General features: G+C 47.4%; 1 protein-coding gene across 1 annotated transcript in view; it reads left to right on the top strand.

Annotated features, from left to right (window-relative positions):
- LOC138261364 (serine-rich adhesin for platelets-like) overlaps positions 1–27,896 on the top strand; it is a 320,695-nt gene that overhangs the window by 213,593 nt on the left and 79,206 nt on the right. Inside the window, exon 12 of the mRNA XM_069210232.1 lies at positions 2,380–3,545. Within this exon, the coding sequence (XP_069066333.1) occupies positions 2,380–3,545 (1,166 nt within the window). The remainder of the gene's footprint in view (positions 1–2,379; positions 3,546–27,896) is intronic.

Below are 27,896 nucleotides of genomic sequence, written 5' to 3' on the forward strand. Positions count from 1 at the left end.
CACAGCCTGTTTCAGCTACACAATAACTCTTGTCAAGTGAAAGGGTACTTCCACACACTAACAAAATAGCTGCTCCAGGTTCATGAACATAAACAAAAATACTTACACTACAAGGGGTGTCCCCTAAACAAAGGAGGAGGCCCTCCAGGAAGGGATGAGAGACCTTTGAATAATAATTACGGTAAACTCTGATACAATCTCCCAAAACAATAGCCCGACACAAAGAGTATCCATCTTCCAATAATGACTGACTGGTTTGGAGTTTGCTTGGATATTTTCAGAAACACAGACAGGCACTATGTTTTATAATATAACCCCAAATCACTTTAATAGTGACATGCTTCATCATCAGGTTCATCCTGGCTGCTAATAGCCAGGATGGGCTCAACCATATTCCAAGCTGCACTTTATATAAAAACAAGGTTACCAGGGGAAAAGAGCTAAAAATTACTCATCCACTCCAAGGTATTCCGTTATTAGCGGAGTGGATGGGCACGATTAAAAATAATAATAACTGTGTGTATAGTAATTATCATAGGAGCTGCTAAAGCAATAATGGTCCTATGACCTGCAGAATTTGGTTGTCAACATGTTTCTGCCGTACACTAACAGGCACAAATAGTCCCGGGCATTCATCAGGACATCGTACACCATTGCCCCGGAGTGTGTTCAAAAGGACTATGCCTGTAGAGTGAACATGCAACAAAAGTTATTGCATGCTATATTTAGAGGCAACTTGCCTGTCAGGGTGTGGAAGCCCCCGTCACAGGGCCATTGCATCCAATGTGGGCGTGTTCGTTAGACTCGTCAGGCTTGGAAATGTAGTCACACTTACTGCAAGGGCCACAAACTGCTGTGACACCTACTCGCTGACACACTCCTGGCTCACTGCAGTAGCGAAGTATCTGCTATGTAATGAGATTGGGCATACACGATTCAATTTCAAGTGATTCATAGACTGTCACAGGTCAATCATTCATAGGAATCATCACCCATTATCAGTGTTAAAACAGCACGTGATAAGACCCTTGTCAATGTGCAGGTCTAAACAAAACAAAATGTGACAATGTACACCCTATGCATTAAAAAAATAAATATGTGTAATAATATAATTACGGATGGCAACCAGTTTCATCGAAAATGCAAGCCTTCAGTGGAATTGTACCTTAGTAATCACTCACATCTATATTGGTTAGTACCCCTATAACATGCTAGATAAAGTAGACAGGAAGACATACAAAGCAAAAGGTACCGCATTCATATTAGTATGAGCTCAAATGGAAGGCTTAATCATCAATCATTCTTGTGACCCAAATGATTATGTTCATGGAATGCCCAAGACAGGGCAAGTGCCCTTGTATGCAATCAGGCATGCATTAACCTACTAATTAATGTATGTTAGTGATCAAGCTATTGCCTCGTTTCGTACTCACTAACACACTAACAAGTACAATATATATATGTATATAATCAAAATACATATCTGTGTAATTAGGTAGAGGAACTCTATAATACATATCTGTGTAACTAGGTAGAGGAACTCTATACTTGCTTAACTGTCAATTATAGGTTCCCCATATTTTGGTCAGGAAATTGTGCCCACTCAGTAGTCTATCCTCAGAATTACCCCCCATATACTCTACCAGAAATGCCCCCTGTCTGCAGTGTTGGCCATCTGTTACACTGCCCTTTAAATGAGTGAGCAGTGTAGCTCAGATTCACATTTCACTCCTAAATTTGGGGTTTGAAAAAAAGTAAACATTCTCATATATGGGCCAATTAAGGCCGGTGGAGGCCAGTTTACTCCTCTGTGTGACATTACTATAGGGTAGGAAACTGCTGACCCTAGCATCCCTGTTAGCTTGCCTCTTTGGCTAATGAGATCCACTGGGTAACCATGTAGAAGGCGCTGCTGGATGCTTTGATGTGAGCTCAAATCAGGCCAAAACTGTGAGTGCAATCTGATTAGACAAAAGATGCTAATGAGATGCAAACACTGTAGCCCGTCACAATTTTCCATTTACAATTGAGATGAATATGAAACCTTAAATATGGAGCATTATTTCCAACCAGCATCTAAAGCACTGAGATAGTCATGTTAGGCTTTCTCTATGGGCTATAGTGAACTTTGATCTTCTGGCTAAGGATCATGATTTCTTAGGGGTTCTATGGAAGGAAGCACAATTTCGCCGTAGAAGCATTGTAAGTGTTGACCTAAAAGTTAGGAGCTGAGGATTTAACTATCTGCATCAATGCAATAAATTGTAAAAGTTTGAAACACCAATGCTCAAACTATGTTAGGTAGGATGTTTATTAACCATTCACAATCACTTCAAATCTGATATAACTGGAAAACATTGTAACTTTCTGTTATCACAGGTAGCACTTCTGAAAACCAGAGTATATCTTTACCAGTTTCTAGAAAATCTTCAATTTCTAGTTCGCAGTCAAGTAGAAAAACTTCCCCTTCTTTTCAACAAGATGGAGAAAATAGTTCCAGCGGAAGTTTTACAAGTCGGACAAAGTCCTTAGACTCCAGTAGTTCTTCATCAACATTTCACAGAAAAACATTACAATATGTTGAAGGAATTACATCTAGTAAAGGTGAAAGCTCACTATCTGATCAAAAGAACGGATACGATTTGCAGAGCCAGAACCAGGAACTGGAAGTAAAAAGTCACACATTACAGAAATCGAGTACCATTAATAACTCAACCATAAAAGATACAGCTGCTAAAAGGCATTCAAATTCTGTACCAGTACCGAGGCCGATCAGTGCACCTCCCTTTAGTCAAGAACAAATTGAAAACTATGACAACAAATCAACTGAGAACCAAACATTTATGTTGACTGGCATTTATAGTCAAAAAGGAAGACCGAAAACTGGGAAATTTCACAAAGAGAGCTGCTATGTGTGTACCACAACTGAGAGGAAAATTAACTGTACAGAGGAAGTTGAGATTAAAATCAACAAGGGAAGGAAAACAGATGAATGTGTAGAAAATAAATCAACACAGGAAACCCCTTTGATAATTGGGGAAACAACACATTTCGCTGAAGGCACAGAACATAGCAAAAGAAGAGTTACTTGCAAAGGAGCAAATGCTGAATGTGAAAATGATATCCTAGAGAATGCTCCTGTATATCCCCACCACTCAGAGAGTCAGCACGAAGAGGCCATTCCCGATATGACATGCAGAGTGTCCCTCCCTCCATACAACATTTTTCTCAACTTGGGAAGAGACATGGCATCATGTTCAGATGTATCAGATACATGCAGTAAAAGTAACTCAGAAATTGAAAATACCCTGGAAGATTCAAATCCCAGTCCTGGTAAGGGAACTGTGGTAGACGATACGTGCAGTGACAAGCATGGGATTGGTCCAAGAAACCGTAGTGCTGCATCTGATTCATCGCGTAAAGAACACATTAACTCAAATTCAGATGAGTTCAGTTTATCAGAAACCGAAGAGGTTGCATTCTCAATTTCCTCTACTTCAGATGATCTACATTCATTAAATTCCCAGAATGACGACGAAGAAAAGGTAAGACGTTGATGATATTTTATTTATTCTATGTGACAAAATATCTTGCTTAAAATGTTTCGAGACTCTTCACACTATTTTGTCTATAAGCATCAAAGTTTACAAAGAATTATGCAACTGTACATTAATATAATGCATTCCGAGAGACTTAGGGGCATATTTATAAAATGATCATGCAGCACAGCAAGTCACTTTGCTCAGCTGTGCTGCTTGTGTGATAGAGAAAGGGCAGGAATGCACCATACTTAACAATATTCAACACATTCCTGTAATTTCCCAACGCTGGTGCACTTTTGGCTGCCTGCATTGTACGCAGGATTGTTTTTGTGCAGGAAGGGGCACCTTCCTGCACAAAAACAATCCCATGAGGCAATTTCCTTTTTCTATGTGTTCTGAAGAATACAGAACACATAGAAACATGTAAAACGAGGAGAAAAAACATATTTCTCCCCGTTACACCTCACCTGGAGAGGCATAGCAGTATTGGCACATTCCCGGGTCCACCACTCATGGATAAATCTGGGAATGCATCAGAATCTATGGGTGTTGCGTAGGAACACCCAAGCACCACCCATGGAATGCCTCCCTAGAGTACAGTAACACAGCACTGTGATTTGTACTGCGTTGCGTTACTCCATATTATCAAGCCACTCAGGCCCACACAAGATGGCCTTGCATGGCTTGATAAATCGCATTTTATAATTGTGTGGCGCTTGCACCCCGTTGTGTGGTGCAAACGTGATGCAACTACTTCATAAATAGGGCCCTTAGATGCTAATTACACTACTGCAGTATGGTATCTAGAGATCTGCAGTTTATCTAATGAGCTCCAAAGGACTCATGCTCATTGCAGAGTTAGAGTGATCGAACTCTACAAAGTATCTCTTGTGGGGAAAAACAACGTTTGCTAAATATCATTATGTTGTGAGAGGGATTGGTACTGAGGAAGTCAAAGGCAAGTTTGTAGCAGGATACACAGCACAGTATGTCTGGTGCTTCCAATTCATATTTGGACTTTTTGAGTGCTGATTATTAGAAGCAGTTGTACTGAAGGTCAGAAAGTATGACCAAGTTTTATGGTCTGCATCAACAATTAGGAGAATTTTGCAATGGTCAGAGCACAGCCAGAGTGAAATCCTTCTAGGCAAGCAAAGTGATTAAACACCTCAGTTTTCAGTTGTTGCCCAACTGATATCAACATTTGCAATGATGTTTTTATTCTGGTACTATATAAAGCTGTGATAACAGAACAGTTGCTTGTGAAAGAACTTCATATTTGAGAACATAACTGGGATTAAAGTCATAAAGGTATAGCATTTAGAAAGTTACACTTTACCGTGAATAAAATCTGAAATTACAGTCCAACGCTTATCTAATGAAGAAGACATTAATAATGATAAAAGCAATATTTTTGTTTGTCCTATGGAGAATATTCTGAAGGATAAAAAGTCTGCATAATGCTAAGGTGTATTATCCCCCTCCACCTTTCTTGGCAATGAATGTTGCCACTATTTTGGCTAATTGAACAATGGCTATGAGATCACTGCATCCAACCCATACTACTATATGACATGTTCTGCACACGTCCTTTAATCTGAGATCCAGGACTCTTCACAAACCCTTAGCTATTTTAACCTTCTGACACTTTGAAGCCTCTTTGTCTACTGATTTTTGGCCAGCCATCTTACCTCAAATGACCCAGACGTGTGCCCATCCCACTACAATTGCATTTACAAACTAGTCGCACCAAAATGGTTAAACATTTTCCTTGGTTTCATTTTATGCACATAACTATTTCTTCTGTCTTCTACTCTTCTATCTTGCCTTCTCATTTTCTCATAAGTCCTCTTTTCACAGCACTTATGATATCCATTTTATCCGTACACAGCATATCTAGTATTTATTTACTAATAATAGTTACTTTAGCTTTAATATTGTCCACAGGCCTTGAAAAATCATAAAAATGTTACTAGACCTGCAGGACGAGTAGCTTGAATAACCTACTCGACCTAACTGTAATGTACTTAACCCAGAAACGGTTCTCAAATTGTGTGATCCTGGGCAAATATTAATTTTAAAGTCAATCCTCTTTTGTTGATTAATCACTAAACGTTTTCCCAAATGAATCTAAGCCACATGATCCATGCATGACTTGCCTCTGAGTTTACGTATAGCTTTGCCATCTGGGCAGAAGTGTTTCTCAGTTTATGTTTAACCACTCACTTTAAATAAATATATTACTAAAGCATGAGGTGGTAGTTGTGAGAAAGTAGCTTCTTTCTAACCTTGTTACCCCCACTTTTGGCCTGTTTGTGAGTATATGTCAGGGTGTTTTCACTGTCTCACTGGGATCCTGCTAGCCAGGGCCCAGTGCTCATAGTGAAAACCCTATGTTTTCAGTATGTTTGTTATGTGTCACTGGGACCCTGCTAGCCAGGACCCCAGTGCTCATAAGTTTATGGCCTATATGTATGTGTTCCCTGTGTGATGCCTAACTGTCTCACTGAGGCTCTGCTAACCAGAACCTCAGTGGTTATGTCTCTCTTTACAAATTGTCACTAACAGGCTAGTGACCAATTTCACCAATTCACATTGGCATACTGAAACACCCTTATAATTCCCTAGTATATGGTACTGAGGTACCCAGGGTATTGGGGTTCCAGGAGATCCCTATGGGCTGCAGCATTTCTTTTGCCACCCATAGGGAGCTCTGACAATTCTTACACAGGCCTGCCACTGCAGCCTGAGTGAAATAACGTCCACGTTATTTCACAGCCATTTACCACTGCACTTAAGTAACTTATAAGTCACCTATATATCTAACCTTTACCTGGTAAAGTTTGGGTGCTAAGTTACTTAGTGTGTTGGCACCCTGGCACTAGCCAAGGTGCCCACACATCGTTCAGGGCAAATTCCCCGGACTTTGTGAGTGCGGGGACACCATTACACGTGTGCACTGGACATAGGTCACTACCTATGTACAGCGTCACAATGGTAACTCCGAACATGGCCATGTAACATGTCTAAGATCATGGACTTGTCACCCCAATGCCATCCTGGCATTGGGGAGACAATTCCATGAACCCCCGAGTCTCTAGCACAGACCCGGGTACTGCCAAACTACCTTTCCCGGGGTTTCACTGCAGCTGCTGTTGCTGCCAATCCCTCAGACAGGTTTGTGCCCTCCTGGGGTCCAGCCAGGCTTGGCCCAGGAAGGCAGAACAAAGGACTTCCTCAGAGAGAGGTCTTTACATCCTCTCCCTTTGGAAAAAGGTGTCAGGGCTGGAGAGGAGTAGCCTCCCCCAGGCTCTGGAAATGCTTTGATGGGCACAGATGGTGCCCATCTCTGCATAAGCCAGTCTACACCGGTTCAGGGATCCCTCAGCCCTGCTCTGGTGCGAAACTGGACAAAGGAAAGGGGAGTGACCACTCCCCTGACCTGCACCTCCCAGGGGAGGTGCCCAGAGCTCCTCCAGTGTGCTCCAGACCTCTGCCATCTTGGAAACAGAGGTGCTGCTGGCACACTGGACTGCTCTGGGAGGCCAGTGCCAGCAGGTGACGTCAGAGACTCCTCCTGATAGGCTCTTACCTGTGTTGCTAGCCTATCCTCCTTCCTAGGTAGCCAAACCTCCTTTTCTGGCTATTTAGGGTCTCTGCTTTGGGGAATTATTTAGATAACGAATGCAAGTACTCATCAGAGTTCCTCTGCATCTCTCTCTTCACCTTCTGCCAAAGGATCGACCGCTGACTGCTCAGGACGCCTGCAAAACCGCAACAAAGTAGCAAAGACGACTACTGCAACCTTGTATCGCTGATCCTGCCACCTTCTCGACTGTTTTCCTGGTGGTGCATGCTCTGGGGGTAGCCTGCCTCCTCTCTGCACTAGGAGCTCTGAAGAAATCTCCTGTGGGTCGACGGAATCTTCCCCCTGCAACCGCAGGCAACAAAAGACTGCATCACCGGTCCTCTGGGTCCCCTCTCAGCACGACGAGCGTGGTCCCCGGAACTCAGCAACTCTGTCCAAGTGACTCCCACAGTCCAGTGACTCTTCAGTCCAAGTTTGGTGGAGGTAAGTCCTTGCCTCCCCATGCTAGACTGCATTGCTGGGTACCGCGTGATTTGCAGCTGCTCCGGCTCCTGTGCACTCTTCCAGGATTTCCTTTGTGCACAGCCAAGCCTGGGTCCCCGACATTCTAACCTGCAGTGCACAACCTCCTGAGTTGTCCTCCGGCGTCGTTGGGCTCCCTTTTGTGTCTTCAGGGGAGCTCTGGTTCACTCCTCTTCGTAGTGCCTGTTCCGGCACTTCTGCGGGTGCTGCCTGCTTCTGTGAGGGCTCCCTGACTTGCTGGGCGCCCACTCTGTCTCCTCATCCAAGTGGCGACATCCTGGCCCCTCCTGGGCCACAGCAGCATCCAAAAACCCTAACCGTGACCCTTGCAGCTAGCAAGGCTTGTTTGCGGTCTTTCTGTGTGGGAACACCTCTGCAAGCTTCTTCACGATGTGGGACATCCATCCTCCAAAGGGGAAGTTTCTAGCCCTCTTTGTTCTTGCAGAATCCACAGCTTCTACCATCCAGTGGCAGCTTCTTTGCACCCTCAGCTGGCATTTCCTGGGCCTCTGCCCAATCTCGACTTTGTCGCAACTCTTGGACTTGGTCCCCTTGTTCCACAGGTACTCTCGTCCAGAAATCCACTTTGGTTGCATTGCTGGTGTTGGTCTTCCTTGCAGAATTCCAATATCACGACTTCGGTGCTCTCTGGGGAATATAGGTGCACTTTACACCTACTTTTCAGGGTCTTGGGGTGGGCTATTTTTCTAACCCTCACTGTTTTCTTCCAGTCCCAGCGACCCTCTACAAGCTCACATAGGTTTGGGGTCCATTCGTGGTTCGCATTCCACTTTTGGAGTGTATGGTTAGTGTTGCCCCTATACCTATGTGCTCCTATTGCAATCTACTGTGACTATACATTGCTTGCATTACTTCCTTTTGCTATTACTGCATATTTTTGGTATTGTGTACATATATCTTGTGTGTATTTGGCATCCTCATACTGAGGGTACTCACTGAGATACTTTTGGCATATTGTCATAAAAATAAAGTACCTTTATTTTTAGTATATCTGTGTATTGTGTTTTCTTATGATATTGTGCATATGACACCAGTGGTATAGTAGGAGCTTTGCATGTCTCCTAGTTCAGCCTAAGCTGCTCTGCTATAGCTACTGTCTATCAGCCTAAGCTGCTAGAAACACCTCTTCTACACTAATAAGGGATAACTGGACCTGGTACAGAGTGTAAGTACCCCCTGGTACCCACTACAAGCCAGGCCAGCCTCCTACAGTAGTGCACTCTCATTTACACACAGTAAATTTCCAAGAAATATCCAAAAACCGTCCCACTAACTTGCAGCTTTACCAATAAAACTATATAGTGTGTTAACAATAATTTGTGAAAATTGGGTTTCAGAAAACATTTATCATTTGCACATCACCAAGGAAAGTGTTCTGACTTTTTTTCATCACACAGAAGTACACAGAATGGCCTTTCACAGCTACTGAAATATATTTTGAAATGTTTGTAAAGTTGATCTAGTTATATAAATGTTGTGTGTTAGGAAAAACCTGATACCAAAAGCCTTTCATTTCACATAGGTCAGACAGTTCACCTTACAAAATCCCAGAACTCTTCAGTCACAAGGAAATGTAACACCACGCTCAGACACAGCGTCTCTTTCTGTCCTCGCGGATGGAACGCGCTACCGATATTCGGAGCGCCATTCCCCGCGTTTTTTGACTACACATTCTGGGAAGCATATATTTCGCTCCCGGTCGCGCTACACTTACCTGTAGCCCTTTTTTCTTCTTTTTTGTTGTGTCAATCTTGTCTTCTTCGTGTTTTTGTCCCAGCGTGCTCCTTTTTTCTTTTATACTACTTCCTTTTTCCTATACTGGTCTATGGGCTCTTCCCAATTCAAGATGGTGCTCTTTCCTTTTCCTGTGATGTCACTTCCCTTTTCTCAGTATATAAGTCAGTCAGTCTTGTTCCACCTTGCGTTGCAAACACTTCCTTCTAGTTGTGCTGTTCGCTTCTGTTCTTTGTTCCTGCTTTTTGCCTTGGGAGATTTTTGCCTGTTCTTTGTTCCTGCTTTTTGCCTTGGGAGATTTATGCATGTTCTTTGTTCCTGCTTTTTGCCTTGGGAGATTTTTGCCTATTGTTGTTTCCTGTTGTTTAGTCCTGTTTTTTTTTAGTTTTTCTTCAGGAGTTCCTGTTTGAGGTTTTTTCCCCAGTATTGGAGGGCACGGTCTGCTTTGGCGTAGCCTGATAAGCGGCACCATGGCTACTAGAAGGGGTCGCCCTTATCTGGGAGTATCCAGAACCTGTAAAAGACTTGGGGGATCATTACAACCCTGGCGGACGGTGTTAAAGCTGCGGTAATACTGCAAACAGGCTGGCGGAACAAAAATGGGAATCATGACCATGGTGGAAACCTCCAACATAGACAGCCACTTTAACACTCCGACTGCCACGGCGGTACAGACAAGCAGCGCGGCGGTCACCACCAACAGACAGGCGGAAGACAAAGTACCGCCCACAGTATCACAACCCACCAATCCGCCACCTTTTCCGGGGCGGATTCACCGTTGATAAAAACACGGCAGAAACAGCTTTTACAATGGGAAAACGCTCACCTGAACACACTCCACGACTAAGGAGGCCACCATGGAGCCCGAACTACAAATACTCCCTGCGCTTGTCTACCTGCTCCTCTACGATCACCATCTACGTAGGCGCCGAATACAACGGTGAGTACAGCACCTACGACATAGGGGAGGCAAAAGACGGGGGGATACACACGAAACACCCCCACCCCCAACCCGACCCTCACCCACTACAACACACACACCAATGCATTTCCAAACAGCACAGTAGCAACCCCCCCACCCCCGGAAGAATGCAAAGACAAAAGGAAATCAGGTCAAACATTGTAATGTATCAAAATACAGTAAGCTAATATATACAGATATATTTACACATTCCAGAATTGATACATGACGATTAGTAGTGCAGGTATGCACATATCAATGTCCGTGGACCACTAGGCCCACAATGCATGGGCGAGGCCCACACTAGATACCTGTCCACAAACGGAGAGAACACTGCAGGGGCATCAGATAGAAATACAACAGGCACCTCAGGGGGAAGGGAAGAGGGGGCACCTCAGCCGGATTACAGCACCACGCCAGATCCACGACGGGGCTCCATGCCCATTGATGTATCCTGGGGAGTGCAAAGCCACAGTCTCTCAAGTCTCTACAGTGGGTGGGTTGCCCACTGTGCCATCCTGGGGAGTGCAAAGCCACAGTCTCTCAAGTCTCTACAGTGGGTGGTTTGCCCACTGCTTTATCCTGGCGAGTGCAAAGCCACAGTCTCTCAAGTCTCTACAGTGGTTGGTTTGCCCACTGTACCATCCTGGGGAGTGCAAAGCCACAATCTCTCAAGTCTCTCAAGTGGGTGGGTTGCCCACTGTACCATCCTGGGGAGTGCAAAGCCTCAGTCTCTCAAGTCTCTACAGTGGGTGGTTTGCCCACTGATTTATCCTGGGGAGTGCAAAGCCACAGTCTCTCAAGTCTCTACAGTGGGTGGGTTGCCCACTGTACCATGCTGGGGAGTGCAAAGCCACAGTCTCTCAAGTCTCTCAAGTGGGAGGGTTGCCCACTGTACCATCCTGGGGAGTGCAAAGCCACAGTCTCTCAAGTCTCTACAGTGGGTGGTTTGCCCACTGCTTTATCCTGGGGAGTGCAAAGCCACAGTCTTTCAAGTGGATATCAGTCTCCACTGGTTCTGGAGGGGGACTGGTGCCCAGACTGCATCAGGCTCCCAGTGACAGTTCCTGTTCCGTCACTGTCCCAGCTGCACATGGGCTAACGATACTTGATTTGGCGGTATTTTCCCTGTTCAGCGGTGCTTGACTTTGCAGTATCTGACCTGTTCAGCTGTGTTTTGCCCTGTTCAGCGGTCTTCACCACGGCGGTCTGTTCCCTGTTCAGCGGTCTTCACCATGGCGGTCTGTGCCCTGTTCAGCGGTCTTCACCATGGCGGTCTGTGTCCTGTTCAGCGGTGCTTGACTTTGCAGTTTCTGACCTGTTCAGCGGTGCTTTGCCCTGTTCAGTGGTCTTCACCATGGCGGTCTGTTCCCTGTTCAGCGGTCTTCACCATGGCAGTCTGTGCCCTGTTCAGCGGTCTTCACCATGGCGGTCTGTGCCCTGTTCAGCGGTGCTTGACTTTGCAGTTTCTGACCTGTTCAGCGGTGCTTTGCCCTGTTCAGCGGTCTTCACCATGGCGGTCTGTTCCCTGTTCAGCGGTGCTTTGCCATGGGGTCTGTGCCCTGTTCAGCGGTGCTTGACTTTGCAGTTTCTGACCTGTTCAGCGGTGCTTTGTCCTGTTCAGCGGTCTTCACCATGGCGGTCTGTTCCATGTTCAGCGGTCTTCACCATGGCGGTCTGTGCCCTGTTCAGCGGTGTTTGACTTTGCTGTCTGACCTGTGCATTGGTGTGTGGCATGACGGTCCCTCATTGCCCAGCGGGGCTGTGGCTGCTGGGGCCCTCCAGGGCACTGACGCTGGCGGTGGTCTCCGGACCAGTGACGATAGTGCTGCCCTCCTGGGCACTGACTCTGGCGGTGGTCTCCTGACCAGTGACGACTGTGCTGCCCTCCTGGGCAACGACTCCGGCGGTGGTCTCCTGACCAGTGAAGATTGTGCTGCCCTCCTGGGGAATGATTCCGGCGGTGGTCTCCTGACCAGTGACGATTGTGCTGCCCTCCTGGGCACTGACTCTGGCGGTGGTCTCCTGACCAGTGACGATAGTGCTAGCGGTGGCGTCCCGGCCGCCGGGGAGGATGGTGCCCTTCTCCACCGTGCTGCTCTTCCCAGACTGTGCAGACTTCTTCTGTCCCTTCACCGCCTTTGGAGGACTCACAGCTGACTCGGCACTCCCCCTGGGACCCTTGTGAGCAGTTTTACCACCAGGAGTCCTCACCCTGTCCCGTCGGCCACTTTCCAACCTAAGGTGCTTTACAGGGGGTGGACTGGCAGTGCTTTGGCTCCGTGTCACACTGGCTGCCCTGGTGGCCGGTGCACTCCACACAACTTTAACACGCACCACTGGTACCGGACTTTTTTTGGCTGAGGTGCTACTACGGGACCTATGAATTGGAGGGGTGGGGGTGGTGGCAAAGAGGTCAAAGTTGCTGAGGAAGAGTTGCTGACGAAGACTGGGATGGGTAGCTGGAGGGGGTCTGGGAGAGGAGGAAGAGGAGGTGGTTGTAGGAGGTGTAACTTTAGGTGATTTGGGTGCAGGTGCAGGTACTGGGGGCTGTCGTGAGGTGGATGGATGTTGGGTGTGTGGGTGCCCGCATTTGTGTACTTTGGGAGGGGGCGTCACAGACACACTGGGAGTGGACACAGGGGACGTGTTAATGGTAGTGGGGGTGGTGAGTGCAGGTGAGCGGGGTGTGGTGCTTGGTGTTCTGGTGCGAGTCCTAGTGCCTGTAGATGTAGTGCATGCAGGTGAGAGTGTAGACGACACTGGGAGGGAGGAGGGAGACGACGAGGAGGGGGAGACAGTGGAGGCAGTGGATGTTGTTGTGTCTGTATGTGGGTAACGCTTGTTTGAGTGCCTGTGGGTTGTGTGGTGCTTATGTTTGCCTGAGCTACTTTTGTGTGTTGAGGTGTATGCATGCTTGTCTGATGGTGTGCTTGGGATAGGCTGGGGTACAGGGGACTGGGTCTGGGTGGAGGAAGTTGGAGGGGGGAGGCTAGACACAGGGACAATGGCTGCCATCAGTGCTGAGGCCAGAGATTGCAGGGTTCAATGAAGGGCAGCCTGACCAGAATGAATGCCCTCCAGGAATGCATTACCGTGTTGCAACTCCCTTTCTACACCCTGGATGGCATTCACAATGGTAGACTGCCCAACAGTGAGTGACCTGAGGAGGTCAATGGCCTCCTCACTGACGGCAGCAGGGGTGACTGGGACAGGGGCGAAGGTGATGCCCACCCTGCTGGGTGAGCGGGCACGAGGCAAAGGCTGAGGGACTGCTGGGAGGGCGGTGCTGGTAGGGGAGGTGGCGGCTGTACCTGTAGAAGTGGGGGGCACAGATGGTGCCGCCACCACAAAGGAGCTCCCATAGGCAGAAGAGTCCGTGTCGCTGTTTGGTGATCCGGTGACCGACGTGAAGCTCCCCTCCGTCCCACTGGTGTACTCAGAGTCTGTGGTGTTGTCCTCCATGGCCATGTGGGATGCAGCTCCCTCGTGCTCCCGTGCCACTGTACCTCCGCCTGATGATGCTGATGCACACAAGAACAGGGAGAGCACAAAAAGGGGTGGGGCAACAGAAGAAAGACAGGTTTAGTGCATGGCTTACCGCTACCGTTGGCGGACAATACAGACACAACATCCCCCTGCACTATGCCGTGCTCTTGGCCTCTACAGATGCAATTCCTGGGATGTGGCCTACATGGCTATGGTGGTCATCTGCACACATAGATGACACAGGGGCATGTATACCTGTACTAGGCACTCTACAGAGGTGGGGTGGAGTGGCACATGGCCTGCATTACGGAGGGGCCTAGCCTACGGAAGTCGCCCTGGCCTAGGGAAACCCACAGCCCTCCTCCCCCACCCAGACCCCTCCACTGCGCGCAAAGTCCGCAGAATGAGAGTGTACTCACCCCTTGTGTCTGCTGTGATGCCCTCAAGTGCCCATCCAACTCAGGGTAGGCCACCGCCAGGATCCTGAACATCAGGGGGGTCATGGTGCGACGGGCACACCTCCCACGTTGGGAGGCCATCCCCAGCTGAGCCTCCGCCGTCTTGTTGCTCCAGCGGCAAATGTCCTCACATCTTTTCCGGCAGTGGGTGCCCCGTCTCTGGTGGACCACCAGGGTCCGGACGTCCTTGGCAATGGCACGCCAAATGTCCTTCTTCTGGTGGGCGCTGACCTACATGACATGTACAGGGGAAGAAGAGAAGTTATTAACAACAGCACCATAGAAGTGGGTGGCCCCCATCCCTACCCTTGCCATGTGGCACATGCATTCACACTCCTTCATGTTCCCTGAACTCTGCCCCCTTCCTACTGACATCCAGCCCTCTCCACCCAGTCATAGGCCATACAACGTGCTCCCTGTGTACTTACCTGTTGGTCTGGAGGACCGTAGAGTAGAGTGTATTGGGGAGGACCCCGTTGACTAGCTTCTCCAACTCCTGAGCAGTGAAGGCAGGGCCCCTTTCCCCAGACGCAGCAGCCATTGTCTCTTCTAGACCGAGGTCACAGCAGCACTTGCAGTGTAGGTCCTCTCCTGTCGAAGATCAGGTATCGAGTGATTGAACAGATAGAAAATGGCGGTCACGTCCGCGGCGGTGCGTATCATCACCGCCGGCGCACTTCATCATTGGCTCCTGGGACCTATAGGGTCCAATGTTAACCAATGCAGCATTGTGCAGCGGTCTACGACCGCCTACCGCGACGGTGTAAAACACCAGCACAGGTACCTCACATCCCATTGTCCCACTTTAGAGGTCAGGCAGCCGCCATTTCAGGGGCCCACATGGCTTCATTTACTACTGCGTCACACATACCTAGGCCTACACTCAACACATACAGGAAGAGTTTTGTATTTGGTGTCGTGTTCTGTGTAGCTGTGGGTACATACCTGGGAATTTGTTGACTCTGTGGTCGCTGTTGTCCTTCCTAGGCACCGTCAGCTGGGACATGTGGGGAGATGGTGGAATCCTCCGGTGTACCAACCGCTGGTGGACCTGTTGACAATGGAGGAGCGACATTTAATCATCACCTACAGGTTTGCCACAATCCAGGAACTGTGTACCCAGTTGGAGCCAGACCTGATGTCACCAATCCGCCATCCCACAGGAATCCCCCCTGAAGTGCAGGTGCTATCAGTGCTCCATTTCCTTGCAAGTGGGTCATTTCAAACAACAGTGGCCATAGCATCAGGGATGTCCCAGCCTATGTTTTCCAACGTGTTGTCCAGAGTGTTGTCTGCCCTGCTGAAACACATAAGGAGCTACATCGTTTTCCCTCATGTGGAGGATTTGGCTACAGTGAAAGGTGACTTCTATGCCCTTGGACATATCCCCAACATCATAGGTGCTATTGATGGGACCCATGTAGCTCTGGTCCCCCCCGCAGGAGTGAACAGGTGTACAGGAACCGGAAGAGTTATCATTCCATGAATGTACAGATGATATGTCTGGCAGACCAGTACATCTCCCAGGTTGATGCTATGTTCCCTGGCTCAGTGCATGACGCCTACATCCTGCGAAATAGCAGCATCCCGTATGTGATGTGTCAACTCCAGAGGCACCGTGTGTGGCTATTAGGGGACTCTGGTTACCCCAACCTGTCCTGGCTATTGACCCCAGTGAAGAATCCCAGGACCAGGGCAGAGGAACGCTACAATGAGGCCCATGGGCGGACTAGGAGGGTGATCGAACGCACCTTCGTCCTCCTGAAGGCCAGGTTTCGGTGCCTCCATATGACAGGTGGTTCCCTATTCTACTCACCAAAGAAGGTGTGCCAGATCATCATTGCCTGCTCGATGCTTCACAATCTTGCTTTGCGACGCCAGGTGCCTTTTCTGCAGGAGGATGGTCCAGATGGCGGTGTTGTGGCAGCTGTGGAGCCTGTGGACAGTGATGAGGAGGAAGCTGAGGAAGAAGACATAGACAACAGGGAGTCAGTCATAGAGCAATATTTCCAGTGACACACAGGTGAAAATATTTTGTTTTACTATTACATTCACTTTCACACTTCTACCTCTATCCTGTCTGTCATTTAGTAGCAGTATATGGTAACTGAGTTGTACCTTTCCATTACGGTTTCACAGGTGTGGTTACCAACGTGTGTCATCTGCTTGCATCCTTCATGGACTTGTGATGTGTGACATAAATATGTTGACATTACAATTGAAAATGCATTTTGACACTGTCATTGATAATACAAATTTACCAAATCACAGACTGACTCCAGATTGTTTTGGGCTTCAAGGGTGTTTATTTAAGTGCTCAAAAATGGAGGGGGGTTGTAAAATGGTGATGGGTGAGGGTGGAGGAATGTCCATGGCAGAGTCCAGTCTATTCGTCTCACAGGTGCTTTGCCCATATGGGCATAGGAAGTGGAGCTGGGGCAGTTCCAATATGGACAGGGTTACAAAGTGGGACAGTGGGAGGACAATCAGAGTGGTCTCATTTCCTGGCGGGGGTCTTGCCATCTTGCTCTGTCCTGTTCCTGGATCTCAGGGACCGCTTGCAGGGTGGTTGTCCGTCTGTAGGGGGTGGGGTGCTGGTGTGGTGGTCCTGTGGCGGGGCGTCCTGTCCACTAGCGCCGGCGGAGGTGGTGGGCAGTTCATCGTCCATGCTAGTGTCAGGAGCTCCTTGGAGTGCCACGGTGTCCCTCATGGTCTTTTGTATGTCCTTCAGCACCCCTACGATGGTGCCCAGGGCCGAGCTGATGGTTCTGAACTCCTCCCAGAACCCCAAATACTGCTCCTCCTGCAGGCGCTGGGTCTCCTGAAACTTGGCCAGGACCGTCGCCATCGTCTCCTGGGAGTGGTGGTATGCTCCCATGATGGAGGAGAGGGCCTCGTGGAGAGTGGGTTCCCTTGGCCTGTCCGCCCCGTCGCACAGCAGCCCTCCCAGTTCCCCTGTGTTCCTGTGCCTCCGTCCCCTGGACCGAGTGCCCACTACCACTGCCCCCAGGTCCCTGTTGTTGTTGGGGTGGTGGGTTATCCTGGGTTCCCTGTAGTGGTGGACACATCGCTGATTGACGTGTCCTGGGGACGGAGGTATGGGCCCGCTGGGTGGGTGCTGTGCTGGTGTTACCAGAGGGTGGAAGGTCAGTGTTGAGCTGTGCCTGTGCAAGGGGAACCGACTGTCCCGAGGCCCACGATGGTCTGGGCTGGTCATCTGGATCCAGTTGGCCAGAGCTGCTGTCATCACTGTGGGCCTCTTCTGTGGGTGGAGTGAAGATGTCTGGACCCTCCTGTGTGGTGACGTTCCGTAGTGGTCCTGCAGGGGTATAAGAGCATGATTATTGCATGTGTCATGGTGTGCAATGGGTGGGTGTGCGTGTACCCCAGTGCAAGCATTCCTGTGTGGGGGGTTTTGTGATGATGGTTTAGGGGGTTGTTATGGGTATGTGCTTTAGTGAGGGGTGACTATGCTTAGTTGTGTCACGCAGGGCTTGGTGTTGGGATGTGTGGTTTGTGTTTTTAGTACATTAGTGAGGAGTTGGAGTGATAGGGGAGGGGGTGAGGGTGGGGGTGTGTGATGGCATGCAGGTAGGGTGGGGGATATGATATTTAAGATTTAACTTACCAGTGTCCATTCCTCCACCGACTCCTCCGAGGCCCTCTGGATGCATGATGGTCAAGACCTGCTCCTCCCATGTTGTTAGTTGTGGGGGAGGAGGTGGGGGTCCGCTGTACCGCGATGTTGTGCCTGGAGACCACTGAACGCACCTTCCCCCGTAGGTCGTTCCACCTCTTCCTGATGTCCTCCCGATTTCTTGGATGCTGTCCCACAGCGTTGACCCTGTCCACGATTCTGCGCCATAGCTCATCTTCCTGGCTATGGAGGTGTGCTGCACCTGTGAGCCAAATAGCTGTGGCTCTACCCGTAGGATTTCCTCCACCATGACCCTGAGCTCCTCCTCGGAAAACCTGGGGTGTCTTTGGCGTGACATGGGGTGGTGTGGGTGATGTGTGGGCTGGTGTTTGTGGTGATAAGTGTGGTGATATGTAGTGGTGTGTGGTGTTTTGTGTGTGTATGTTGTGTGGGTGATGGTGTTGTGTGCCTCTGTGTGGTGAGGTTGTCTATGCTGTGCTCTCTCTCTGTCGCCTTTGTCTCTAATTTTTGGTCGTAGGGGTTTGTGGGTGGTGTGGGTGTGTGTTTTATTTTGTGTTGGGTGTGTGGGAGTGATGTTTGTATGTGTATCAGGTGTGTGTATTTGGAATTGTCCAATGTGGCGGTGTTTTGGAGATGTGTGTGTATTTTGAGCGTGGCGGTGTGTACCGCCAATGGAATACCGCGGTTGAAAGACCGCCGTGTGGATTCATGGGTCGTGATAGCATGGGCGTGTTTCTGTTGGTGTGACGGTGGAGGAATTGTTTTCGCCAGTTTAACACTGACCTTTGGTGTGGCGGACTTGTGTGGGTGTCTGAATTTCGGCGGATTCCGAGATGTGAGTCATAATAGCTGTGGTGGAATTCCGCGGCCGCGGCGGTGTATTGGCGGTCTTCTGCACGGTGGTAAGCGCCTTTTACCGCCAATGTTGTAATGACCCCCTTGGTGTATTCGCCAACCCGGTATCCAGAGGTGAGAAGTCCAGCGCAGTACGTAACAGATTGCAACGCCAAAAGATTCCGCATTGCGAGATCGCCATTGAAGATCCACAGGGAGAGGCGTCAGAAAATGCTCAAGCCATGTTGCAGACTGTCCAACAACAAGCCCAAGAGTTACAACAGTTACGGGCAGAGAACACTGCGCTCTGACAGGTCTTGTCTTCCCGATCAATGGACATACCACCTGTATCTGCCACTACTCCTCGATATTCTGGAGATCCTCTAAAGATTAAGGAATTTTTGGACACCCTGACAGTTTTCTTTGCCTTTCGTCCACTCCAATTTTCTTTGGATAAAGCTAAGGTGGGCTATCTGATCAGGGCCTTGTCTGGTCCGGCGCTTGCTTGGGCGACTCCTCTGGTTTCTGCAGAAGACCCAGTCCTGGCTAACTATTCCGCTTTCCTGACTCTTTTCAAACAAATGTTTGAGAGACCTGGGGTAGAAGCAGCAGCTGAAGAAGCCTTATGTGACATTCAGCAGGGTAATCAGGATGTTCTGCAGTATATAACCCGCTTCAAACAGCTGGCAGTTGAAACCTCCTGGGTGGAACGCACCTTCATAACCCTTTTCCGCCGAGCCCTGTGTGAAGAAATTAAAGATGAGCTTGTACATTCTTCTCCAGCTTGTTCTTTGAAGGAATTAATGGATCAATCTATGAACATCGAATATAGACTTTGAGAGTGCAAGATGGAGAGACGTAGAACGCGAGCTCCACACCAGTCTGGTACCTTTCGTGCTAGGAGTCGGCGAACGGAAGATATTCCATCCGAAGCCCCTCCAACTCCCCCTGAAGAACCCATGCAGATAGATCTGGTTCGTGGACCAGTGAAGGAGTCAGAAAGGGAGGAACGACGACGAAAGGGACTTTGTCTGTACTGTGGTAAGGCTGACCACCTGATCCGTAGTTGTCGGGTACGTCCCTCAAGACCTGCGGGAAACGCCAGCTCCCGTCCCCTGTAAGGAGGAAGGAGACGGGAGGAGCTGAAGTACCATCAATCTGTTCCTCCAAAGAAAGCATGTCCACCCTGTTTATCCTCTCGGTCAAGTTACAAAGTTCACAAGATCAAGAAGAACACCTTCTGGCTCTCCTTGATTGTGGAGTCAGTGGTCTCTATCTGGATGAGACCTGGGCTACGAGTAAAGGAATTCCCTGCATTCTTAAAGAGACTCCTGAGCAGGTTCACACGGTGGATGGCTCTCCGTTAACCTCAGGACCTGTGGTGGCCTCAACTCCTACTCTTTGTCTGACATTTGGGGGGCATCAAGAACATGTTGCCTTTGATCTCATGGCCTCACCAAGTCACATCATCATTTTGGGAATCCCCTGGTTAGCCCGACACAACCCCTATATTAATTGGGAAACAAGAACTATATCCCTAAGGTCTTCATTTTGTCAACAGAATTGTTATTCCACTACTTCTTATTGGACATCCAAAAGGTCCTGTCAGTCAACTAAGGATAACACTTACTCTATCAATATGATCCAGGGAGTTCCAGATTGTTATCAGGAATATATCAGGATTTTTCAGAAACCTAGTAATCCTATTTTGCCGCCTCATCGCAGTTATGACTGTGCTATTCCTTTAATTCCTGATGAAGTCGTCCCCTTTGGTCGAATGTATTCTCTGACAAACCAAGAAAAGAAGGTGCTAAAGGAATATTTAGACGAGAACTTGCACAACGGTTTGATTGCTCCTTCCACGTCCCCGGCTGGGGCTCCTCTCTTCTTCATCCCAAAGAAGGCCAAGGATCTGCGTCCTTGTGTTGACTTTCGTGAACTCAACAGAATAACGATTAAGGATCGATATCCGCTGCCTTTAATCAGAGATATATTGGATGCCATTCAAGGAGCCAAGCTGTTTACCAAATTAGACTTACGGGGTGCCTATCATCTCCTTCGGATCAAGGAAGGAGATGAATGAAAGACAGCTTTCCGTACCCCTTTTGGGCACTATGAGTACCGTGTTATGCCTTTTGGACTGACCAACGCCCCTTCTGTTTTTCAACGATTTATGGATTCGGTGTTCTCTGATGTACTCAACCAATATGTAGTCATTTATTTGGATGATATCTTGGTATATTCCTGTGATCCTGAGCAACATATAAATCATGTCCTGCAAGTCCTGGAAAGACTCAAGAAAAAACTATTGTTTTGTAAACCTGAGAAGTGTGAGTTCCATAAATCTGAAGTAAAGTATTTGGGGTTCTGTATTAATCAACACGGAATATACATGGATCCTGACAAGGTCAGTGACATATTAGATTGGCCTTCTCCAACGTCCATTAAAGAAACACAATGTTTCCTTGGTTTATCAAACTTTTTTCGTCAGTTTATTCAGAACTTTGCCCCCCTAGAAAGTTTCATAACACAAACAATTAAGAAAGAGAACCTGAAGAAGGGTTTCGTTTGGACCAAGGATGCTGAACGCGCGTTTAAAGAATTGAAGACAGCCTTTACCCAAGCACCCGTGTTGCGTCATCCTGACAATACCAAGAAATTTATCGTTGAGACTGATGCTTCAGACAGAGCTATTGGGGCAGTTCTGCTACAAAAACAAGGCAACAATGGACTGGAACATCCTATCTTTTATCTGTCTCATATCCTATCAGAGGCTGAACACAATTATTCTGTAGTAGAACGAGAACTACTCACGCTCAAAGTAGCTTGTAAAGAATGGAGTCATTTATTGATGGGTTCCAGAGAGCCTTTTGAACCCTGGACTGATCATCGTAATCTCCAATGTCTTCGGAGTTTTCGGTGTCGCAATAGTCGTCAGGCTCGATGGGCTTTTCTCTTTAGCCAGTATGATTTCGTGATCACGTACATACCTGCTTCCCAGAATTCAGTGGCAGATGCCTTATCCTGCAGCTTTCCTGACATAGCCCAGAACTCCTCTCCACCTCTTATTGAGTCTAGCAGAATCATCGGAGCTACTCAATCTTTTCAAGAATGCGTTCAATCCGAGTACCAGTTTCTGTCTGCTTCAGAATGGGATAGAGTGACTCCCTTTTTGCAGAAGAAGGACAACTACTTCTATCATCAACATGCTCTTTTTCTAACTACCAAGAAAGTGCAGACAGAAGCTCTACAAAAGTGCCATGATTCTCCTATAGCCGGTCATAGAGGTATCATGAAGGCCCAGGAGCTGCTTCAGCGATCTTTTTGGTGGCCTTCGCTTAAGACAGACACTGAAACCTATGAGTCAGCATGCCCAGTCTGTGCTCAGACTAAGACACCCCGAACTAAGGTGGCAGGTTTATTAAGACCTTTACCGGTTCCTTCTGCTCCTTGGTGTACTCTATCCACGGATTTCATATGCTCTCTACCTACCTCCTCTGGTAACCAAGTAAATATTGGTGACCGTAGATTCATTCACCAAGATGGCCCATTTCTCAGCCTTGAAGAAACTACAGACGGCCCCAGAAATGAGTCGCATTTTTCTGCAGGATATTTTTCGCCTCCATGGTCTTCCGCAAGAGTTCATTTCAGACAGAGTGCCTCAATATATATCACGTTTCTGGAGGGCCTTTTGTGCCTTATTTAACATTGAGATTTCTTTATCCTCTGGTTTCCATCCACAAACTAATGGGCAAACTGAAAGAGTGAATCAAGAACTTCAGCAGTATCTGAGATGTTACTGCAATGCCACACAAAGCAATTGGTCGGAGTATCTTGCTCTTGCCGAGTTCTCCTATATCAACACAATACATAGTGCGACCAAGACCACACCCTTTTATTGTACCTATGGATTTCATCCGAGGACTTTCACTACTGTTTCCCGAACATCCTCTTCTGTGCATGCTGTCACTTCTTTTTCACAACAGATCCGTCGAATCCAGGGCCTACTTCACACAACTTTCCTAGCTTTGAAACAGGCAATGAAACGAAAGGCAGATTGTTATTGAAAAACCGCACCTTTGTATCAAGTGGGCCACAAGGTGTGGCTTTCTTCCAGATTCCTACCTTCCTGGTTTTCCACCAATAAGATCAAGCCACGTTTTTATGGACCTTTTCAGATTTCGCAAGTCCTGAATCCTGTATTTGTGCGTCTCCGCTTACCTCATACCTGGAGGGTTCATCCTGTTTTCCATGTGTCCCAGTTAAAACTCTTTGGTCCTGATCCATACCATCGCCAGTTCCAGCGTCTTCCTCCTCTTTCTATTAACGGACAGCGTGAGTATGAAGTCCAGGAAATCTGTGACTCCAGAATTTTTCGCTGCAAACTACAGTTTTTGGTCCATTGGAAAGGATACCCTCTCAGTGACTGTTCTTGGGAGGATGCTTACTCCGTCCATGCTCCCCGTTTGGTCTGCCTGTTTTTTGACAGTCATCCTGACAAACCTGGTGCCTCGGGGAGGGGACATACTGTAACGCCACGCTCAGATACGGCGTCTCTTTCTGTCCTCGCGGATGGAACACGCTACCGATATTCAGAGCGCCGTTCCCCGCATTTTTGGACTACACATTCTGGGAAGCATATATTTCGCTCCCGGTCACGCTACACTTACCTGTAGCCCTTTTTTCTTCTTTTTTGTTGTTGGTGGGTTTGTCTGGTCTTTTTACCTGTCTCTGTACATGTTGTGTCCATCTTGTCTTCTTCGTGTTTTTGTCCCAGCATGCTCTGTTTTTCATTTATACTACTTCCTTTTTCCTATACTCGTCTATGGGCTCTTCCCAATTCAAGATGGTGCTCTTTCCTTTTCCTGTGATGTCACTTCCCTTTTCTCAGTATGTCAGTCAGTCAGTATTGTTCCACCTTGTGTTGCAAACACTTCCTTCTGGTTGTCCTGTTCGCTTCTGTTCTTTGGTCCTGCTTTTTGCCTTGGGAGATTTTTGCCTCTTCTTTGTTCCTGCTTTTTGCCTTGGGAGATTTTTGCCTGTTCTTTGTTCCTGCTTTTTGCCTTGGGAGATTTTTGCCTATTTTTGTTTCCTGTTGTTTAGTCCTGTTTTTTCTTCAGGAGTTCCTGTTGGAGGTTTTTTCCCCAGTATTGGGTCTTTTTCCCTCTGGGACTCCTTCTGGAGGGTACGGTCTGCTTTGGCGTAGCCTGCAAAGCAGCACCGTGGCTACTAGATGGGGTCGCCCATATCTGGGAGTATTCAGAACCTGTAAAAGACTTGGGGGGTCATTCTGACCCCGGCCGGTGGCGGAAGCCGCCGGCCTGGCTGGAACCGCCAGAATACCGCTGCGCGGTCAAAAGACCGCCGCGGGTATTCTGGGTTTCCCGCTAGGCTGGCGGGCGACTGCCAGAAGGCCGGCCGCCAGCCCAGCGGGAAACACCCTTCCATGAGGATGCCGGCTCCGAATGGAGCCGGCGGAGTGGAAGGGGTGCGACGGGTGCAGTTGCACCCGTCGCGATTTTCAGTGTCTGCATGGCAGACACTGAAAATCTTGGTGGGGCCCTGTTACGGGGGCCCCTGCAGTGCCCATGCCATTGGCATGGGCACTGCAGGGGCCCCCAGGGGCCCCATGACACCCCATACCGCCATCCTGTGCCTGGCGGCCAAAACCGCCAGGAACAGGATGGCAGTATGGGGGTCGGAATCCCCATGGCGGCGCAGCAAGCTGCGCCGCCATGGAGGATTCCCCAGGACAGCGGAAAACCGGCAGTACACCGCCGGTTTTCCGTTTCTGACCGCGGCTGTACCGCCGCGGTCAGAATGCCCAAGGGAGCACCGCCAGCCTGTTGGCGGTGCTCCCGCGGTCGTTGGCCCTGGCGGATTTTACCGCCAGGGTCAGAATGACCCCCTGGGTGTATTCGCCAATCCGGTATCCAGAGGTGAGAAGTCCAGCGCAGTACGTAACAGGAAAAGTATTTGCATTGCAAGAAGACAAACTGACTTTTGACTGCTGTCTCTGAACGCAGAGCAAATGTGACAAGAATAAGATTTAAAGGCCTCTTAATTGCTAATTCAGTTTCTGACTGAACAGAACACCTGTCCTTTGTTCACTTGCCAGAAGAGCCAGCAGGGTTGAGTGGAATCTAAAAATAGCTCGACCTCATAAAATAAAACTCCCCATAGAAAGTGGTCAGTAGATTTTTTCGACCCCTGGTTCATCATTACTGGGCAATATTGTGGCCCTTCAGGTGAAATCAGAGTCAGTTACCAAAACATGCTTCATTAATTCAATATTTGAGATCCATGAAGACTTGTAGGGATAAAGCCATTGCCTAATTCTCGTAAAACGTATGTTTGGTTATATGCAAAATACAGAAGACTAGGTTACCAAGCTTAAGGATAAGAGATAGCACAGTTAGACACTAGGCACCCTTAAACCCTTTGTGCCAATACATGAGTAATGATCCAGGTCATAGTTTCTTGGAAGAGAAAGCATCATTTTTAGTGGAATATATTTATTTTTTGGAAAATGCACAGTAGATGGCTGTAGATCAAAATACAGAAATATTAAGCCTAAGCCAATTATAGTGTAAACAAAACGCTGAAATGAAAATGGGTAAAAATATGAAGACAATGCTTATTACTATGCTCGTAAAAAGGTAAGGCTGCAATGCACTAACACATGGAAAAACACATCTAAGGAACGAGTGCCAGCCTTAAACTTAGCATTCACCATATCCTTAAACCTCTCCCTAATAGTAATTTTAACACTTATCCTAGGTCTTACCCCAGCTATAGCTCAAACCAAAAGATGACCTCAAAAATAACCCTAACATGTGTTTGGACGTTAAGACTAATGCTAACCGTAACCCAGAACTTAACCCTAATTCCAACTTTAAACTGACCCTAAAACTGTTGTTAAGACCAACTCTAGCAGCTCCTATAACATGAAAGACCCACTAGATCACATAAAGCTGGTAAAAGTGCAGAAAAAGTCAAAATAATAATTTGCAACAGGAAAGGATAATATTTTAACAATTAACATTCTGTTTACTAAACCTTTAAATTGTATCCATTTCAGTAAAAACAGGTAATATGTGTTTTCAACTTCAAATGTTTTATTAGAACTTAATTTTTGGAACTTATGTTTTAGTCTTACCTATTAAAACTGCATTCCATTCACTCCCTCATTATAAATAGCCCGTAATTTCCGATGCTGCATTAGCTTCTGTTACTGATTGCATCAGAAATTACAAGCGTCACATTAATTGTGGTTCCTCAGAGTATCGCTAACAAAAAGATTGACATAAAAATTGGGGCCTTAACATTGTTTATAATATAATTCCACTGAGTGTAGATTTTCTGTTATTACCTGCAATGGGTGATCATTTTGTAAATGATACTTAGGGCACAATGGCTCAAATTTAGGAATTTAGCGCAGTTGTGCATAAAAAAAAACTACTGCTGCATAATGACATTTCTCAGCAGCATGACTGCACCATATTTGTTAAATGGCGCACCATGGCGCTAAGAAAAGGCCAGCGTCATAAAAAAATGGCGTTATCTGGTGATGGTAGGCGATACAAAAAATGGCGTTAGTGGACCAAAATGACGGTAGACTGATTAGTGGCAAAAATGCTGCCGCTAGTCAGCCTAGTGTCATTTTTTGGTCACACAAGCAGGCCAAAAATGATGCCTGTCCAAGAATAGACAGGAGACAGTACACAACAACAATGTCCAACACAGGGGGCCAGAGTCCCCAGGACAACCGCAACAGCACAAGTGCCAGCCAGGGGGCCTCATGTGAGAGGCCTCCAGTGGCACACTACAGTCAAGGATGTATACTTTTGGAGTGTGGGCTCCCTCCACCTGCGGTGTCTCTGTGGTGTGGGTGGTGTTGATGCTGGGTGTTGTTGTGGGCACTCGGTGGCCAAAATAGTGACCCCTTAGTGGACTCCAAGGTGTTTGCATTGTGTTTTCCTATATAATTGTGCTTAACGTCACTTTAATGCCTGGTCTGACCAGGCTTTACATTTTTGACGCAAGGCAGTGTTAGCAACATTTTTCCTAGGCACTCGTATTTTATCGCCTGGCTCATAAATATGACGCTAGCAACCTAGCGTCATTTTTTAGTAGGGAACACCTACCGTGCATATCATTTTCGTTAAACGATGCAAGGTTTGGTGACGCTCCCAAAAAATTATGAAAAGGCTAGATTTTTGTCACTAGACTGGTCTAGCTACATAATATAAATATGGCACTAGGTTAGCGCCGCTTTTGCATAAAAAATAATGGCGCAAAGGAGGCGCTAACTTTTCTTAAATATGGGCTAATATTTTTGTCACATGATATTTAGGACACAATATTCTGGGACCATACCCAGAGGAGTACTGTGATACATACTTTATCGTCCTGGCATTTCACCTGTTTAAAACATATAAAATATCTGGATTAAAAACAGCCAGTATAAGAGGGATAACATTTGGGAATCCATGAAAACACATTGCATTGTGGGCATTAGTGTCCATTTCTCAGGGCCTTTTTATAATAGACCAATATTCCTACAACCAGAAAGTACTGACACCTGCAGTATTTCTGCTTCAGCGAGCAGGAATAGTAAAGTGGTATCCTTGCATCCCTTTTAATGAGTGCTATCCTATTTTATACAAAGTAGTATCACAACTTTAGGACTTTTTAAAATGGGAATGTGCATATTTAAGAAAAAGCTAAGTGAGAGTTCATCTTGCAAAAACGTACTAAAATACAGATTCAAAACGGATTCTTGGACTTCAATAAACTAAGACCACCTAAATCACAGTGAATATTTAGCCCTAAAACACGGGACGCCTGCAATACATTTATAAAACCCTTTGTCTAATTTATTTATTATTATTTAGTTGTGATATAATTTCTCATCGAAAAGATAACACATTACTGCACAACTTCATTTATTTGTAATATGTGGCTTCTTTAGGTACCCTTTATCATACGCATACGTTTTCTCCCCTGCTCTGACATCAGTGCAGTAGAAAATCAGACTCAGAAGCCTGTGCTCTGGCAGTTGATAGTCCACTGTTTTACTTCCACA

Source organism: Pleurodeles waltl, chromosome 10 (assembly GCF_031143425.1).
Source record: "Pleurodeles waltl isolate 20211129_DDA chromosome 10, aPleWal1.hap1.20221129, whole genome shotgun sequence".
Taxonomy (NCBI): domain Eukaryota; kingdom Metazoa; phylum Chordata; class Amphibia; order Caudata; family Salamandridae; genus Pleurodeles; species Pleurodeles waltl.